Source organism: Ovis aries, chromosome 4 (assembly GCF_016772045.2).
Source record: "Ovis aries strain OAR_USU_Benz2616 breed Rambouillet chromosome 4, ARS-UI_Ramb_v3.0, whole genome shotgun sequence".
Lineage (NCBI taxonomy): Eukaryota > Metazoa > Chordata > Mammalia > Artiodactyla > Bovidae > Ovis > Ovis aries.
Genome location: NC_056057.1, coordinates 78788694 through 78807390, shown reverse-complemented (window position 1 = coordinate 78807390; position 18697 = coordinate 78788694). Strand labels below are relative to the sequence as shown.

Below are 18697 nucleotides of genomic sequence, written 5' to 3'. Positions count from 1 at the left end.
TGTGGTGAAACCTAAAGGCTGGGGCCATGGGAGGGAGCGGGACAGAGAGTGGGTGAGGAACAGGGTGTGTCCTGCACATCCGCCAGCTGCAGGATCATTCAGGGCCCAAAGGAGGCAGGATAATGCTGGGCTAACATGGGAGCAAACTCAATTCTGCTCTGTAGATCCATTTCCTGTTTGGTATTGGTTACAGCAATTATATCTGCCCTAATTAACACTCAGAATGAAAGCACCAATGACCCGAACAGAGCTTCGGAAGGGATTGAATCACACATTTATTTAAGATTTATTGAGCATCTAATTTGTGTTCAGTCTAAGGTTATGAAAATGACTAGTATTTAGTTCTCAAGGACCTTACACTCTGGCAGAAGAGACAAGCAAATAGCAAATACTAACTGATACTGGCAGAGCTGCAGAGTCTTGAGGGAACATGAGAGAGACTAGGAGGGTTCTCTGGAGAACAGGGTTTCTCAGGACCTCTTCCTGCAGTCCTTGATGTATGAGCAGGAAATGGCCAGCAGAGAAGCACATTCTAGATTGAGGGGCCAGCAGAACAAAGTCAGAGGCGTTTGGAGAAATGCATATATTTATAGTGACTTGAAATAATGCACTCGAAGAGTACACAAAGGAAATCAGGCTGTTGTAAATAGCATTTGGGCTAAAGAGGAAATCTGAGTTGGGTTACACCCCCCTTTATAAATATATAACCATGAGTGTACCAAATATAAAAAGTACGGATAATAGCAAAAGCACTGTGGCAGATTCATGTTGACGTATGGCAAAACCAATACAATATTGTAATTAGCCTCCAATTAAAATAAAGAAATTTATATTTAAAAAATAGCTAATGCAAAACTCAAAGGAACCCTTAATTCACTTACAAAAAAAATAAATGAAAAATCAATGAGCAACGCATTCCTCTAAAGGTATTTAAAAAAAAAAACCAACACACAGAATATAAAGTAAACCTAAGAATAAAGCAATCAATAATGATAAAAGCAGAAACAAATTGTACAGAAAATACACAAATATGGCTTCACCTATGGCTGATTCATGTTGATGTATGACAGAAAACCACAAAATCCTGTAAAGCAATTATCCTTCAATTAAACATTTAAAAAAAATAGCAAACTTGAGGGATTTCCCTGGTGGTCCAGTGGCTAAGACTCCGTGCTGCCAATGCAGGGGGCCCAGGTCTGATCTCTGTTTAGGGAACTAGATCCCACACGCCACAACTGAAAATTGAAAATCCCACAACTGGGACTTCTCTGGTGGTCCGGTGGGTAAGAGTTCACCTGCCAGTGCAGGAGACGTGGGTTCAATCCCTGGTCCGGGAGGATCCCTCATGTTGTGGGGCAGCTGAGCCTGTGAGCAGCAACTGCTGAGCCTGCGCCCTAGACTCCCTGAGCAACAGCTACTGAGCCCACGCGCTGCAACTGCTGAAGCCTGAGCATTCCAGAGCCCGTGCTCTGCAGCGAGAAGCCCATAGCGCTGCAACTAGAGAGTGGCCCCTGCTTGCCACAGCTGGAGAAAACTCTCTCCCAGCAATGAAGAGCCCATGGACTGTAGCCCACCAGGCTCCTCCGTCCAGGGATTCTCCAGGCAAGAATACCACAGTGGTTTGCCATTCCCTTCTCCAGGAGATCTTCTTGACCCAGGGATGGAACCCGGGTCTCCTGCTTTGCAGGAAGATTCTTTACCATCTGAGCCACCAGGGAAGCCCAATGAAGACCCAGCGCAGTCAAAAATAAACAAATAAAAAAATTTTTTTAAGAAAATCCCACAACTAAGACCTGGTACAGCCAAATGAATAAATAAATATTTAAAAATTATATCTATAAAAACAAAACAAAAAAGTAAACTTGATTAAAAAGGTGAATTTCATTGCATGTATTTTATATCAACATTAAAAAAAAGAAGAGTAACAGATGAAGTAGAAGAGTCAGGGGTCCCAATTACAGATGGAAAGAGACAGGGGCCCCTGGAGAGAGCTGCCTCACCCTCAAGCCTCCCTGGGCAGTGGCCTCTCCCTTGTAGGAACTGTGACCCTGGAAGTCCTTGTTCCAGCTCCCTCGTGGCACTTGGAACAGGAAGAGGGAGCTGGTGGACACTTGCTACCTACCTGATCTCAGATAAGTGATTCATTCACAATTTCAGTTTCTGAGCCTATAAAAAGTCCTGAGCCTTGGCCCTGGTCAGGTGGGTGGCCTGCTCCTGGGCAGTGCCCTGGACATGTGTGCTCTTAGGGGTGGGGGCAAACATGGTTTCTTACCACCCACACCCGGTTCCCCTTCATTCTTACTCAAAGAGCCTCCGTTTGTGGCAATACACCCAGTACTGGGGCTTGGACTTGCCTGGCCTCACCCCCATCCTCTTCTGGAGACAACAGGAGGGAGGCAGCTAGGGAACATGTGGAAGCGGAAGCCCCGCTCCTCTTGCATTTGGAGCATCACTGGATCTGTTGGTACCCCAGACAGCCATGAGGGGGAGGACAAGACAACCCGCGGGGCTGACCCAGAGTCTGACATCAGGCTGTCATGTATGGGGATGGGAGCCACCTCCAGACTATTTTTTATGTGAGATTATGAGCCTATCAATGAATTCAGCATTAGTTGGGTGTCTGGTACAGCCTAATGGACCATAATTGCCTCATGAGGACTAACAAGTTATTCTGCTTTTCTTCATGTGAGCAAGCCCGAAGAGGGGGAAGCAAGGGACAGTGGGGCACATGTTGGTAATCACCCTCAACAGAGTGGCTCAGGAAAGACCACAGGAGGTGAGGCAGGAACTGGACTTCACTCCTTTCAAGGTTATGGAAACCCAGCTGGAAAATGTTTAACAACTGGCTGTCCAGGGGGAAAGACCTGAGTGAAGGAAGTGAGCAGAGACAGGCTGCAGCCACTGCCCCCAGGCTCCGTAGGACCTGGTCCTCTGACATAGCTAGGCCACCTCGCAGAGGCTGTGGTTCTGGCAGGGACTGTGTGACCACAGCACGAGGGGCTCTGCCACATGTCCTCCTATCACTCTGGCCCTACCACCTGCAGATGGAGTTGGGCCTCTGTCCCACCCTCTGACTTTCACCAGGTCTAATGATGCCACTGGTCAAGCTAGGTCTGCTGCTGCTTCCCACATGGATTCCCTGCATGGTTGAACTATACTCATGAGCTTTACAGTCACTTTGAAAACATCTTAGAGAACTAATTTACAACAGCAAGAGCCTACATTTCTTGTTTTAAATGAAAGGCAAATGATGCCCATCCAAAAACTCCATCCAATTATCCAGATATCACTAAAACTCTCTTCATATATAGCAACCCACCAGTGACTTTTGCATAATATAAAACATTCAAAACACCAATTGCCTAATTATTTAACTCTTAAAGAGCTCAGTGGTGGCTGTAATTGTATGGAGTACATAGCAATCCTGTTCATGTCACAACCTATCACGTTGTAGATGTTGGAGGCTGCCATGATCCCCTTGTACAGGCACTGTACCTGCCCCCACCTGCTCCAGCTGGCTGCCAATAGCTCACAGCTGGGCCCTTCTCCTAAGACCCGCCTTCAACCTATTAAGTCATCCTGCCCAGAAATACCTGGGAGGTTATGTGCCTCCAGGGTTGGCAGAGAAAATACAGTATGTCTTGCAATATTTGGGACATATATTACAATTTTATTTGCTGTTTATCTGAAATTCAAATGTAACTGGGCATCTTTTTTTAATTTGCTGAATTTTAATTTGCTGAATCTGGCAGCACCTACCCTCCTACCAGGGCCTCCAACCAATGACTGCCCAGTATAGAAGGGCAAAGGCTACCTGGCCTCAGGAGAGATGACTCACACACGAGGCCATTCATGACCCAGAGCTCCCCCTGGGATTAGACTGTGGCTTGACTTCTACTAAATGTGAATCTGCCTCCATCCTTGTCTTACCACGTCCCTCATACACCTGGCCTCACCCTGTGAATTCTCCTGCTCTCCATCACAGTATGGTCCCAAGAGACCTAAACCATCTGGTCTACACAGACCAGAACATTATATCAGCTCACCACATTGATGACAGTTGGACATCATGCTAGTTGGATACAAGAGGCGAGTATCATGGATGTCTCATGGTGAGACACATCTCGAAAAGCCTCAGGGGCTGCCACCTCCGTGAAATTTGCAGCGGCCCAGTGGTCTGGGACATGCCAGGGACAACTGCTTTAAAGTGAGTAACTAATGATCGTGCCTTGTTTCTCTTAAGAAAGGTGTGTAGTGCTTGATAAGCCTCTTCAGATTTTGGAAGCAGCATATTCTTGCACTTGGCGATACTGTTCCAACCTATTTATTGGATGAAACAGAAGGCTGATAGGTTAAGTGGAGCCAGAGAAAGAAAGCGCTCTGGAGCCAGTTGGCCACAGTCAGCCCTGACTCTTAGGCCATGTGACCTGGCAGCTGTGATACTTGAGGTGTTACACTGTGGGAAGTGTGATAAATCCCAAAAGGAGTGTCACCGACCGGACCCCAGGCTCTGGACCAAGGGCCCACCACCTGCAGCAGGTGAACCAAATACCAAATACCACTTGAAAGGCAGCTCCTGGTCTGTCGCTGGGCCCCGATAGAGACAGAGCATCTAACCACAGGGCACTGAGTGACTGATCATATGGCCAGAACTGCCCATCCTGAGCTGGGTGATGTCAGGGCTGCTAAGTCATCAGATCGGGCAGATGCCACAGCCATCCATCATAAGACAGAAGGAGGGCGTCTGCAATCAGGCTCAAGCAGGGGCAAGAGGTTCAGACCCCTCCTGTCACTACCACTCCTGCACGAATGCCCCCGTGCCCCCCTCAGCTCACACAGATGCCCTTCCCTCTGTCTGGCTGCTGGAGGGGTCAAAACCCACCCACTTGGTCCACAGGCAGGTCAACTTGGCCCATTGGTGCAAGCTGGAGACGGGCATTTTCCAGGCAGCACTCCCACACAAGGGTGGCCATGGAAGGCAGAAATGGAGAGAAAGGCTCTCAAGAGTCAGCGTTTGGGGCAGGCACCCAGTGACTCCCCTTGCGAAGAGAGAGAAATGGCCCACAGGTCAAGGCACCCACAGACCATGGACAGGCGGGAACAGCTTAGCTGGAAGGAGCGAGATTAGAGGACTGGGGACAGGAATGGGGCGGGGAGGAGGACTATAGAGAAATCCAGGTGCTCGAGAACACGTCAGTGGAGTTCCAGCCTATGAGAAACGACCTGCTAGAGAACGGGCACTGAACAAGCACGCGGAGGGCTGGCTAGTCGCTTCACGTTGGTAGCTTCTTGGCGTTAACACGATGCCCTCACAAACCATTAACCATGGCGGCGGATGTGGAAGCTGTGTCTACGCCCCAAAGCATAGGCTCCATCTTGCCAAGGCTAGCCTAGCTTTTGCTGTTGTCAAATGTATGACCTGCCAGTGTCAGAGACCAACCTTAAACCTCTGGGGTGATACTGTTCCTCCAGGGCACCAACCAGCCACAACCTGGTCCAAGTTGATCACACAGGACCGCTCCACTCTAGAAGGGGCAAACATCTGCTCTTCCAGGCACACGTCTGCCTTTCCTACTTTCAGTGTCTCAGCCAGTACCACCAACCAAGGAACCTCGAATCTCCTGATCCGAGATCCCCCACAGCACGACCGCAGAGGAAGGACCTGCTTCTTGGCAAAGGAGGCTTGGCAGTGAGTGCACAATCAGGACGCACTAGTCCTCCCACCTAACAGCTGCCCCACGATAGAGCAGTCAAACAACCTCCTGAAGGCACAGCTGAGCTGTCAGCTTGAAGATGCTCGCCCCCCAGTAGAAGGGACCTGTGTCCTCCAGGGTGCAGTGTCCACTCTAACAGCCACTGGGTGATACTGTGTCCCTAAAAGGTAAAATACATGGTCTGGGAACCAAGGGTACTTCATCATTCTTCATGACTGATATGATGGGATTTGTTCTTTCTGTACCTGCAGCCTTAGGTTTTGTGGGCCCAGGGGTCCTGGTTCTCAGAGGAGGGATGCTTCCACAAGAGATACAGGAAGAGCCCCACAGAATTTAAAGTTATGACTGCATCCTGGTCAGCCCTGCTCCTGGGGCCAGTAGCCAGGCAGGACACCTACAAGAGCCAAGTCCCAGGAGCCGGGCTGGGTACAGAGAATGCACTAGGTCTAGGGCAGCCAGAGTGTGGCTGCAGATTTCAGGCAGTGAGGCTGCAATTTGGGATGTCTTCTGAGGGTCTGGCTCTGTGCCGATGTCATGGGAGGCTCTGTGCAGGGGAAGCCCACCTGGAGTTGCACTGATACAGCTCACTCTGGATGCAGTAGGGAAAATGAATTGACTTGCAAGGTGAGGACCTGGAGTGGGACAGCCAGCAGAGGCAGGTGGAGCGGGGAGGACAGGAGAGCAGAAAGCTGCTGGGGGCCGGCTGGCCCCAGGAGAACACACGCAACGATGCACTTTGCAAGACAGACAGGTGGCCTTGGGCCAAAGCTGAGAGAACGCCTGTGAGTGGCTTGATAAGGGGAGCTGGGCTGCCTGGAGGCCACACTGCAGTAAGGACAGGCATGGACGAGGGCCGGAGGGCATGCCCAGCACAGGACCCTTGTCCTGTGTGCCCACACCAGCTCTCTGACTCCAGAAGGCAGCTGATTCTAGTGCCTCAGGGAGCCAGCGCCTTGGGAAATCCAGTGGGTGCGCTGCCCTAGCAGAGCCCCGAGTCCTTCCTGGGAATCATGTGTAGCAGAACTCACGAAGAGTTCTCCTTTCACTCTGATTGCTACACTGTAAGGCTGGGAGCATGGAGTTTCTATGGCCGCATCCCCGCCCAGTGGAGAACACACATGGTCCGGAGGGGAAAGCGACACCAGCCCCAGACAGAAGTGGACAGAGGACCCTCGGCCACCGTTGGACGTCAGATTCTGCTCCCCTCCCCTCCCCTCACCTCAGCACAGGGAACTTGGTCCCATCAGCCAGTCCATCCCTTCTTTGCTTCCCCTGCTTCCATTGAATTTGCATTGCTTATGGCCAGAGAGCCTGACAAATCCCTGGACAATCATCTATCAGAGTAGCTGTGAACTGCACTATTCAGGGTGGTAGTCACTGACTACATGTGGCTTTTTGTCACTTGACACACGGCAAGTCCAGATTGGGAGAAGCTGTACGTGGAAAATACACATGGCTTTGGAAGGCAATATAAACCACAGTGTGTAAAATATTTCAGTAACAATTTTTATGTGGCTTGCTAGTTTCACTGATAATATTCTGGGTTTTTGTTTTGTTCTGTCTTGTGTGTGTGTGTGGTTTTTTTTTTTTAATATTTTGACCATGCTGCACAGCATGGATGCTGCATGATCTTAGTTCCCTGATTATGGATCAAACCTGAGCCCTCAATAGTGTAGCGGAGTCCTAACCACTGGACCTCCAGGGAAGTCCCAATAATATTCTGTTTTTGTGTGTTAGTCTCTCAGTCGTGTCTGACTCTTTGCAACCCCATGGACTGTAGTCCACCAAGCTCCTCTGTCCATGGAATTCTCCAGGCAAGAATACTGGGGTGGGTAGCCATTTCCTTCTCCAGGGGATCTTCCCAACCCAGGGATCAAACCCAGGTATCCTGCATTGCAGGCAGATTCTTTACCATCTGAACCACCAGGGAAGCCCTTAATATTCTGTTTATAGTGGGTTAAATAAATCTTTATGAAAATTAATCTGCCTAGTTCTCTTTACTTTTGTAACATGGCTACTAGAAAACACTGCATTTCCCCTGGACAGTGATATGTGGAGTTGTGCCTGCATTAGAGAGAAGGCTGACACCTTGAGAGTCACCTTCAGACACAAGCAGAACACATGGCTGTGCACAAGGGGAAAAGCAGTCAGCTCTTGGCTTGCTGTCCCTTCCTCCTCACAGACAGGAAGTGTCAAGTCCAAGTACCCCTCCCCTAGGAAAGGGATTCTCTCCAGCCCTAGTGATTCTTTCCTGTCACCCAGCATGTCCCCTCCTGGATGTCCTTCCTGCCTCCAAGCCCTCACAGACACATCCTGTCTGGGCTGGCTTCCTCCACAGGTCCCTATGCAGTATCCCTTCTTGTTGGCCTTCCTGGCCAACCCATCTGCAAAGGAATGGAAAGGAAGGCCAGGACTTATACCTCATCCCAAACTCTCTAAGAGGCCCACAAGCCACACTTCCTGGTCTTCAGTCCCTTCCTTCCACTGTTAGTAGACCCCTAGCCCCTCCCCTAGCCTGGCCCCTCCTGCCCTCCAGTGGGCCATGCAGGACACTGCTACCAATTCCCAAATGCAAGGAAAATGCAGGCTGTGACCTTGCATGGGTATGGGTTTGGGAAGCCTCCTCCTTTGCCCTCCTCAGGGTTGCCCATGAGGGGAAATTGTTCTGTGTGGTCTATTATATTTTGACTAAAAGTGTTAGAATTTGATTAAAACTGTGTGTGTGTGTGTGTTGGGATGGGGGAGGTGATGTACAGCTGGAAAGAAAAAGTCCTCGAAGCCAGTGAGCCGAAGTGTAAGGCAGGCAGGCAGGGCTGTGCTCATCACTGAGGTGGGGGTGGGGCAGCGTGGAAGGCAGAGCCACAGCCCCCAAGACTTTCTAGTCCTTGGAATCTGTGACATGTGACCTTACATGGCAAAAGGGAGGTGACAGATGTTTAAGAACCCTGAGATGGGGAAACGGTCCTGGACTGTTTCATGGGCCCAATAGCATCATAAGCATCCTCATAAGTGGGAGGCAGGAATGTCAGAGAAGATGTAATGGCAGACGCAGAGGCTGGAGGGAGCAGCTGCCAGCTTTGAAGACGGAAAAAGGGGCCATGAGCCAAGGAATGCACATGGACTCAGAAGTCAGAAAGGCCAAGAACATGGACTCTCCTCTAGAACCTGCAGAGGAACTGGCTCTGCTGACACATTGTTTTTAGTCCAGAAGACCCATTTCAGACTTCTGACCTCCAGAACCGTCAGTTGATAAATTTGCTTTGTTTTAAGCCACTATTTGTGATCATTTCTTACAGAAGCTATAAGAAACCCATGCAGAGAGGAACCAGCATTTATATTTTTATCTCAGCTGTGTGAATATGTGCTCAGTCGTGTATGACTTTTTGCAACCCCATGGACTGTAGCCTGTCAGGCTCCTCTGTCCATGGGATTCTCCAGGCAAGAATAGTAGAGTGGGTTGCCATTTTCCACCGCAGGGGTTCTTCCTGACCCGGTGACTGAAACCACATCTCTTACGTCTCCTGCATTGGCAGGCAGATTCTTTACCACTGCGCCACCTGGGAATCCCTTTTAGCAACTACTAAATGCATAAAAGTGTCCGCATTAATAAATATAAATCTGAGCAATTGTGCTTCCCAGACATGCTATGAGGGATGGGCAGTGTTGTGGGGTGGGAAGGGATCACACTGCCACATGTGTCCCTGGCTGGTACCGCCTTTATGAGGACTGCCAAGCCTCATAGTCCCTCTGGAGGAGGACTGTACACAGCAGCGGGCGGTCACTGGCCCAGAGCATGGCAGAGAACCTGTGAGGCCTGGCGTCCAGGCTGAACGGGTCCAGGCTTTCTTGGAAGTCCAGAAGTCTGGCTATATCTCGACTCCGCAGGTGCCCACCTGTGTGACCTCGGGCACGACCTCTGATGGGTCCCGACCCATCACAAGTAAATACAGGCATAGAGGCGCACCCCATCCATGGAGCAGTTTGAGCATAAACTGGCTCGACTACAAAGGAGCAGACACAGCCACCAGCACCTGCTGGACCAAGGCACCGCGTGTGGGCATGCGGACCCCGCTGGACCCAGGGGCTCAGAGACAGGGTGCCGGCCACTCTCTCGTGTCCCTCTCAACACATCCTTCCTTGCCTGCGGTCTCGTGGTGACTTACGAGCGTCGTTCGCTTGCACCATGGGATGAGAGGTGGGCCTGTGACAGACCTGGTCAAGCGAGTTGCAGGCAGGTGCCCTCCCCCAGGTGCAGAGGTGGTGAACGCACACCCACAGAGGGAGCTGGGCGACCCAGGGGAGGGGCTGGCACCCCGCTCTGCCATGCTGCTCCTGCTCCACAAGCTTCCTGGGCAGACTCAGGCTCAGCCATTGGAAACCCCGAGTCCTGCCTGATGGCATTTTTTTCACACTACTATTTTAATTTCCAAGTGATTTGCTTATATCAGTGATTACGTGATTGTATGTGTGTGTGAATAGGGAAACATCCACTATTTCTTTGTAATGGACTGAAATCACCACACAGTAGTGGGCCCCTTGTGGGCTCTTTGAAAAGACATCTATCACCATTCTCATTGACTTTTGCTTTACAAACGTATGCATTGGCTTTCTTCATAGTATGTTCAAGGGACATCCTCCTGTAGGTGAGCCTGAGGGGGTTACACGGGCCAGGGCCAGGGGAAGAAGGCAGGTGCTCTCCCCCAACACACCGGCCTTGATGTTTCTCCCTGTGTGCACGGCCCACAGCCCCATCAGCTGAGACAATGCTGCCCTGGAACCTCTGGAAGAAGGGGGACCTTGGCCAGATCCAGGACCCATGCAGGTCATATACATATATATTTGATGTATATGACACGGGTTTCATGTGAGCCTGTGGATGGGAAAATGATGTCCCAGGACATAGAGTGAGGATACTGTATCTTCTGGAAGAGGGTGTGTCACGGTGTGGCATCACCTTCCTCCTGCCTGTCTACATGTGGGACTTCTCTGCCTTCTACTCACAGTGGGAAGCTGTTCTGGAAAGGTCAGCTCTTGGTTACCTAGCATGAGGGGCTCCTCTACTCATCCCTTTGAGAGGAACACACTTAGGGGCTCAAACCCCCACAGCAGCCCTGGCAGGCCATAGTACCAGAGGGAAAATTGAGGTCTGGAGGGATTTCAAAGTCACCAAGTCCACCCTGCTAGGGAAGGGAAGAGCGGGTTTGAATCCACAGCCCTACCAAGCACAGGCTGGGAGCAGAGGGTGGTCCTTGGAGGTGGAGCCAGCCTCCTTCCCTGCTGGGTGCCCAGACTGGGTCTTCTCTTCTGGGAATGCTAACCAAAGAAGTTCTTTATTTCCTCCCACCCCTCACCTCCCCTGGGGATGAAGGATGAATCTGCTGGGTCTTCATGGGCAGGAAGCACATTCACCCAGGCCTGTCCCCATTCTCCTGAGGGGGGTCAGCACAGCTCCCCCCTGGGCAGGATGGCCGGCAGAGTGGGCCTCCAAGGGCCCTGCATGAAGGACCGGGGCCCGTGGGGAGCTAGCTCACCACTCCCCAGCATCTATGTGGTTTGCCCAGGGCTTAGAGGTCTGCCAAGCTGTGCTAGGCACAGTCAACTGATGATCAGCAGGTGTCTACAGGCATTCATTGGACATAAGGCTGTGGTCCTGACTGCACATCCCCAGGCAGGCTCTGCTAGGCCCCTTGCAGGGGTGGGAGCTACAGAGGCAATGTAGTCAGTGTCCATGCTGGAGCGGTGAGCAGCGCCTTTCTTCACAGAGTGGGGTGGGTGTGGGGATGCTTCCTCCACCCAGAGCCCTGGGGCCCTCAGACAGCATAACTTCAAAAGCTCCTGGTTCCCCCAGTCTCCATCAGATCACCCTCTGGCCAAACCTCACAGAAGTTTCCACACCCAGCCCATGCGGCACACGCTGCTATTAACCCATTTTACAGACCAGGCAGGTGAGGCCCAGAGCCACCCAGATCTCACCAGGCCTCGAGGAAGCCAACTCCAGAGCCCAGGCAGGCTCTGCCCTCACCAGCAGCCGCCTTTGGGCTCATGAAGTCACTACCTAAGAACAAATGCGCTCACTGAACCGAGGTGTCCATCACTCACCCCTGTGACTTCAGCAACTCACAGGGCTCCTCTGCCTGCAGAGCCTTCTTTCTGTGACATTAGGGGCAGGACAGCCTCTGAGCACCATCCCCCAGAACAGCCAGTGATTGAGCATCAGGCAGACCTGGCTGGTGGCGACCTCGACCAAGGACCCGTCACCGGGCCCTTCCCCTCTGCGAGACTCTGGCTTGGGCCGAGCAATGGGTGGTGGTTTGGGGGGGATGTCCTTGGAGCACTCCTCCCTGCCCCTGCCCCGGCCTGGGCAGGTGTTTGTTAGCCAAGGGAGCAGAGCAGAGGTGGACTAAGATGCATGAGGAGCATGGGAAGGGACTGGGGATCAAGAGTAAGGCAGGATGACTGCAGGGGGGCCTGAGGAATTGGGGTCCAGGGGGTGCTAGCTGCCCACCTGAAAAGGTGGGCTCTCGGGTATGGCCGGCCCCCACACCTGGCCCCTCGTCCCCCTTACCCCACAGGATCACTCTTGGCCCAGGAACACCCTCCAACCTTCGTGGCCTCTGGAGCCCCGCTCCTTCCAATGCCTCTTCCCAGTTACCTCCCTGCAGCCTAGCTTATGGCTGGTGCAGTTCCCGCTGATTCCAGCTGCTGGTGGGACCCCCAGCATCCAGCTCAAGGAGCCTGTGGGAAGATTCAGAGCTGGAGCACCCTGGCCCAACCCAGCCCTCAGGAGGACAGCCAGGACCTCTGGCATCGATGGCTGGAGGAGGATGAGCCAGACTGGCCTTTTCAGGGGTCAGGGAGAGGCCTGGACCAGAAGCTCAATTCTCTTGGAAAGCAGAGTCCAAGACCAAAGAGAAGACATGTGAACACTTGTCCAAAAAGCAAAAAAAGACATCCTCCCCCGCCAAAAAGAGCCATCATCTGAGTCAGGGAGAAGTGGTCCATTTTCTGGGGTAGAAGGTACATCTCTTTCCAGATCAAAACCCCGCTTTTTATGAAACGTGCCAGATGGGTTTAAACCTTGCTGAGAAAAGGGGAGGCTAGAGCTAGTGCTGTAGCTATATTTGAAACGTGAGTGGCTGCAGTGAGGGATTCCTTGAGCAGAAGTAAACAAACAGAAATGGATCCTCACCAGGCACGTGTACTTACTGCAACTTAGTCCCATAAAACAGGCTTCTCCAAATAGCTCGATGGCCTGTACACAGACTGGTCGCCAGGAAACGGCCGCTCTTTCAGAAATAAAGGGATAGAATACATGGCACAAGAGAGGCAGTGGCAGCGGTCAGAGCACCAGGGGCCTTGGCTGACGCCAAGCAGCTTCCCCAGAGGCCCTCAGAGGCTGAGGAGAGAAGGGGCCTGGGACAGGAGGGTGTGGCCCAGGGACACCCCAGGCCTGAGTGCAGCAGGGGTGCAGAGGAGGGGCCAAGGGGATTCCAGTCTGGGAGGGACCTGGGCAGGGGCAGACCCAGACCGGAGGGGACGATGTGGAAAGGAGGGGGTTTGGGGAGGAAAGGGGAACCTCTTTTCACAGTGTGTCCAGCCAGAGAAAGAGAGAGAGACAAAGAGACAAGAGAGACATAGAGACAGCGAGAGAATCACAGAGATAAAGAGACAGAGAGACAGGAGAAGGAGAGAGACAGAAAAACAGAGAGAAAGAAAGACAGAGGAAGAGACAGACAGACACACACACACGCACACAGAACTATATTCTCCTTAGGATTGGTGTCTACCTGAGAAGGGAAGGGAGATGAAGGTGGAGGGGAGGGGCCGGGCCTGCCCCTCTGTCACAGGATTAGGGGTGCGTTCCAGATCCTTCCCTGGAGGGCCTCCCTTCATCACAAGTCTCATCTCTCTTGCTGAAGGGTGGTTTCAGGGCAGCTCTGCAGAAACCTTGGGAGGAAGTCGAGAGCACTCTGTGCCTTTCTCTCTCTTCCCCTCTCTCAGCCCGTCTGCCCTCCAGTCCCGCTCTTGCAGGAGCAGGCATGGGCCTCGCCGGGTCCATACTGCCTCTCACTGCTGGGTCCCCTTGGCCTGCTCCCGACCCCAGAAACCCCAGAAGACAACGCCTCTCTGGAGCAGGGAGACGTTCGGAATTCTAATTCTGTTTCTGAGGCGCCTGGACCCTGGGGCCTGGGATGCAGGCGGCTTGCTCAGCTCTCCTGGAGCAGTCTTTGCTTCATAGTCTGCCAGCCCAGCCCCGCTGTGGGACCGCAAGGACAGCTTGTCACATGCTCAGAGCCAGCAGCTCCTGCTTGAGAGGGGCCCACGGCAGGCAGGCATGGCCCCAGCCCCCACTGCTGAATCCACATCTTACTGGGTCACAAGAGCCCGGTCGTCCCATGCTCAGGGTCTTATCACCACTCTGTTCAGTGGAGCCATCTGCTCCTCCCCACTCTGGCCCCTCTGCCAACACATCTGCTTGGGGGCCACCTGGAGCTTTATGTCCTCCTGAGCATCTGGCAGTAGTAGGGCCTCCAACCAGCTCAGGGGGCAGGGGCCCCACATAGGCTGGGACAGGTCCTGTGGGGAAACTGGGAGAGCGTGCCTGCCGAGTGACGCACCCTCACCCCATCTCCGAGCCTCTGCTTCAGCAGCAAAGTGCTCAGGGCAGCTGTGGAGGCTGAAAGAAGAGAGGTCCGCCCCCTCCCCGGCTCTACCCTCATCCCCTGATTCAGTGCTATAGACTGAATCGTGTTCCCCCAAACCCATATGCCAAAGCCCTAACCCCAAGTGTGTAGTATCAGGGTGTGGGCCCTTTGGGAAATGATCAGAGTTAGGTGAGGTCATGAGTGGAGCCCCCACAAGAGGAAGAATCCAGCATGCTCTCTCTTACTTCTGCATCCCCCGCCACTGTGTGAAGACCCAGCAACAAAAAAGCTGTCTGCAAACCAAGAAGTGAGCCCTCCCCAGAAGCTGACCATGCTGGCAGACTTCCAGTCTTCAGAACTGTGAGGAAGCAATGTCTGTTGATTAAGTCACCTGGTCCACGGTATTTTGTTTTAGCAACTGGGCAGACTAAAACACCTGGAGGGTCACCTCCCCAGTTTTCCTCCTGAAAAGTGCTCCCCAAATCCACCACACACAGCTAACTATACGGGCTATGGTGCCCCCATCCCTCCTACCCACTAGCAGAGGGGCGCAGATGAGAGAGGGTAAAGAATAGACCAGAAACTTCCAAGCGGGCTCCAAGAACCCAATCTGAGGCCACTGAGAAGTGGTGGCCATCAAGAGATAGAACTCTATAGCAACTAAATGTCCACTGACAGATGACCAGGTAAAGGAGACGTGGCGTGTGTGTGCTCACTCACTCAGTCGTGTCCGACTCTTTGCTACCCAGTGGACGGTAGCCCACCAGGCTCCTCTGTCCATGGGCTTATCCTGGCAAGAATACTGGAGTGGGTTGCCGTTTCCTGCTCCAGGGGATCTTCCTGACCCAGGGATCAAATCAGAGTCTCTTGCGGCTTCTGCATTTGCAGGCAGGTTCTTTATCACTGGACCACCTGGGAAGCCCTAAAGATGTGGTACACATCCACAATGGGATGCTGCTGCTGCTGCTGCTGCTGCTGCCAAGTCGCTTCAGTCGTGTCTGACTCTGTGCGACCCCATAGACGGCAGCCCACTACTCAGCCATAAAAAAGATTAATGACACTTTGTAGCAACAAGGATAGACCTAGAGATTATCACACTAAGTGAAGTAAATCAAAGACAAATATCATATGATATCACTTATATGTGGAATCTAAAAAAAATAATACAAATGAACTAACTTACAAAACAAAAATAGACTCACTGGCATAGAAAACAAACATATGGTTACCAAAGAGGAAAAGAGAGGGAGGGAGGGAGGGTAAATTAGGAACTGGGGATTAACAGATACACACTACTGTATAAAAAATGAATAAAAACAAGGATCTACTGTATAGCATCAGAAACTATATTTAATATCTTATAATAACCTATAATGGAAAAGAACATGAAAAAGTAAATATATATATTCAGTCCAAGGAATTCTCCAGGCCAGAATACTGGACTGGGTAGCCTTTCCCTTCTCCAGGGGATCCTCCCAACCCAGGGATTGAACCCAGGTCTCCCACATCGCAGGTGGATTCTGTACCAGCTGAGTCACAAAGGAAGCCTATATATGTGTGTGTGTGTGTGTGTGTGTGTGTGTGAATCACTTTGTTATATATCTGAACTAATACAAATCAAAAAATTCTTTAAAAAAAAAGAAAAAGATATTTTTAACCTATCTACAGATGATGAAACTATGGCGAAAAAGATAGAGCTCCATGCCAAGGGAATGACTCAGGATGTTGAGGTTCCACAGCCACAGGCTGGAGGTGAGGGGAAGCAGCCTCATAGGAGCAGGCCTGCTCCCAAGGAGCTCTAGAAGAACCATGTATGAAGCTGCTGAAAATGGTACTGAGGCCACACACTCCTACAAATTATAGAGGAAGACCCCAGGTGATCTGAGATGTCAGCATAGGCAAGAGGCACCAGGGAAACAGAAAGAGCAAAATCAGCCACACTTGAGGTCCCTCCAATGCGACCAGAATGCTCTTCTTCTGGGAGCCTGCAGTGGATACAGCCCCAGCCGACCTGCTGGGGACAATTTTGAAATTGCTTACTGCTCCAGGCCAAATGGCTTGTGGTGGGAATAGCATTTCCCAGGGGTGCAGGGCTGGACCTGGGCAGGCCTGGCAGCAAAACCTCAGACCCTTAGGAAGGCTCTGAAACCAAGCTGAAGCTTCCCGGCTCCCAGACAAGAGGTGGGCCCTCTGGGCAGCCGGGACAGACAGGAGGGGTGTGCACATCGCCAGCAGCCCCCACCTCCCTCATCTGGCCCTGGCAGCTTGCTGACTGGCGCTGTAAGGGCAGCCAGCACAGGCCTGAGACAAGCGAACAAATCAGCAGTACTTGGGCCCTCTTTCTTTGGAAAGTCAGCATTTTGCTCATCAGAATTTTTTGCACTGATTTTTGATTCTTTAAAATTTGCATTAAAATATTTATCTTGATGATTGATGTTTCTTGTGCCCCCTTAAAGCATGGGCCAGAGGAGGGACCTCCCTCTCCTCTTGGCCCTGACAAGGCTGTCAGTGACCCACATCCCCCCACCACTCTGGAGCACCCCAACGCATGTGGGGTTTACCATGGGGAGCATTGTGTCCCTGAGACAAATAAGAAAGGGGCATGGGCCTGCCCCTGTCTGATGTGGTGGACTCCCCAGAGCAGGCCACATGCCCCACCTCTCACTGCCACCATGCCAACTCTCTGCTCGTGCTGAAGACCCCATCTCCCTTCTCTCCAGCTGGCCCCCTGGCCCCTCCACACAGGATTTCTCATCCAAACTCCGGCCAGAGCCCCAGTGACCAGCAGATACAGGCTTCCCGCTGCCTGCAGCTTGTGGGCGCCCTGACCCGGGCTGGTTGTTTTTCTCCTAACATCATTAGCTCTGCCAGGAGCAGAACCAGTCCAGTGTTTATGCTGACCTCGTCATTTCACAGAAGAAGGAAAAGAAAAGACATGTGAGGGGGAAACCATGCCAAAGGCACTGGATCCGGGCCCTCTCCCCCATTTCCCCCGCCCCGCCTGGCTGAGGGGAGCAGGCGGGCGCTCCCCTCCGCCCTGTCACCAGTTCTGGATCCTTTCCTCACTGCTTGGGCACAGAGCTGGCTCACAGGATGTCTGGATTTTTCTTTGTTTTGGAAAAAGTAACTGCTCTCCACTTCTTACCAGGAGCAACGGTTCTTAGGCTTAAGTGATTCTTGTGGGGAGGTATGGACATCTGAGAGCTCTCACGATGTCTGTTGAGTCTTGCTAGGTAGTTGGTTCTGCCACTAAGACCCCACATCCCCCCACCCCCCCTCCCCAGCTGGGGTTTTAAATTCACCAGACCCTCTACCCAACAGGGTTCACTTCCCAGGCCTCCTGGCAGTGGTGACTCCCAGGTCACAGGGCTGGACTCTAGAGCAGCAGGAAGAGGACTCAGCATGCCCAACCCAGTCAATGCCCCACAATTCACTCCCAGCAGATTGTCCCTAAAGCGCCTGCGCATACACTCAGCTACGGAGGCACAAACACTTGGTCAAGTTAAACAAACCACTGACTGCGAGAAGATGGAAGAAATTCTTCTAGAAAACTGAATGTGGCAGAGAGCTACCTTTTCCTTCTTGGCGATCTCCATCCTGGCTCTGTCATCCAGCATTTGTACCGCAGCCAGCCCAGGGGAGCTGGGACCCCTCAGCGTTCCTCGACAGGCTTCCAAGGCAGAAATATGCCCAGCCTTCTCCCAACCAAGGGTCACGGCTGGCCCAGGTATCTGGTTGAGTATGGTCCACCTTCTGGCTGGTTTCCGGCTTGATGTTCAATCACAGAGTTTCCTCCTTTTCATTGTTCTCCAGCTTTCTCTCCTGGGTCACAGTCGGGATCTTTCCCCACTGAGGCCTTGTCAGGCTAGGTATGGTCGGGAGAGGGCCATTGCTGGGCTCCCAGGGCTGGTCAGCTTTCCCTTCGGGCTGTGCTGAGCTGTGACGGCGCGGTGCTCTCTAAACAGACTCAGCAGAAAAGGTCCTCCTTCCTCCGGTGTCTGGGGGACAGCCTTTGAGTCATGAGGTTGCAGACGACTGTGCGTCCCTCGCACACCAACCTGCTTCCCCGAGGCTCAGTCACCGCCCAACACTTCCTGCTCCGACCAGGTGTGGAGTGGGGAATTCTCCTGCCAGGGCGTCCTGCGCTCCTGCGAGGGCCCACGCTGCCATGGCAACCGGGAGCAGGCCTCTGTGCTCAGGCCCTCCGGCCTCTGCAGGGCTGACCGTCCTGTCATTAGAGCTGCCATGCAGAAAACCGGGGCTGATGGCAAAAGGCCTCCATCTCGACATCACCATAGCGACAGCCCGATCGCCTTATCGCTGCAGGCTTTGCCACCT

The 18697-nt window shown here is 52.4% G+C and overlaps 1 protein-coding gene across 1 annotated transcript in view; it reads right to left on the bottom strand.

The window, feature by feature from the left end:
• GCK (glucokinase) overlaps positions 1-18266 on the bottom strand; it is a 36003-nt gene extending 17737 nt beyond the window's left edge. The window contains 1 exon segment of the mRNA NM_001287471.1: positions 17932-18266. Coding sequence (NP_001274400.1) covers positions 17932-17976 — 45 coding nt within the window. The 5' untranslated portion in view covers positions 17977-18266.
• Between the last annotated feature and the right edge of the window lie 431 nt (positions 18267-18697).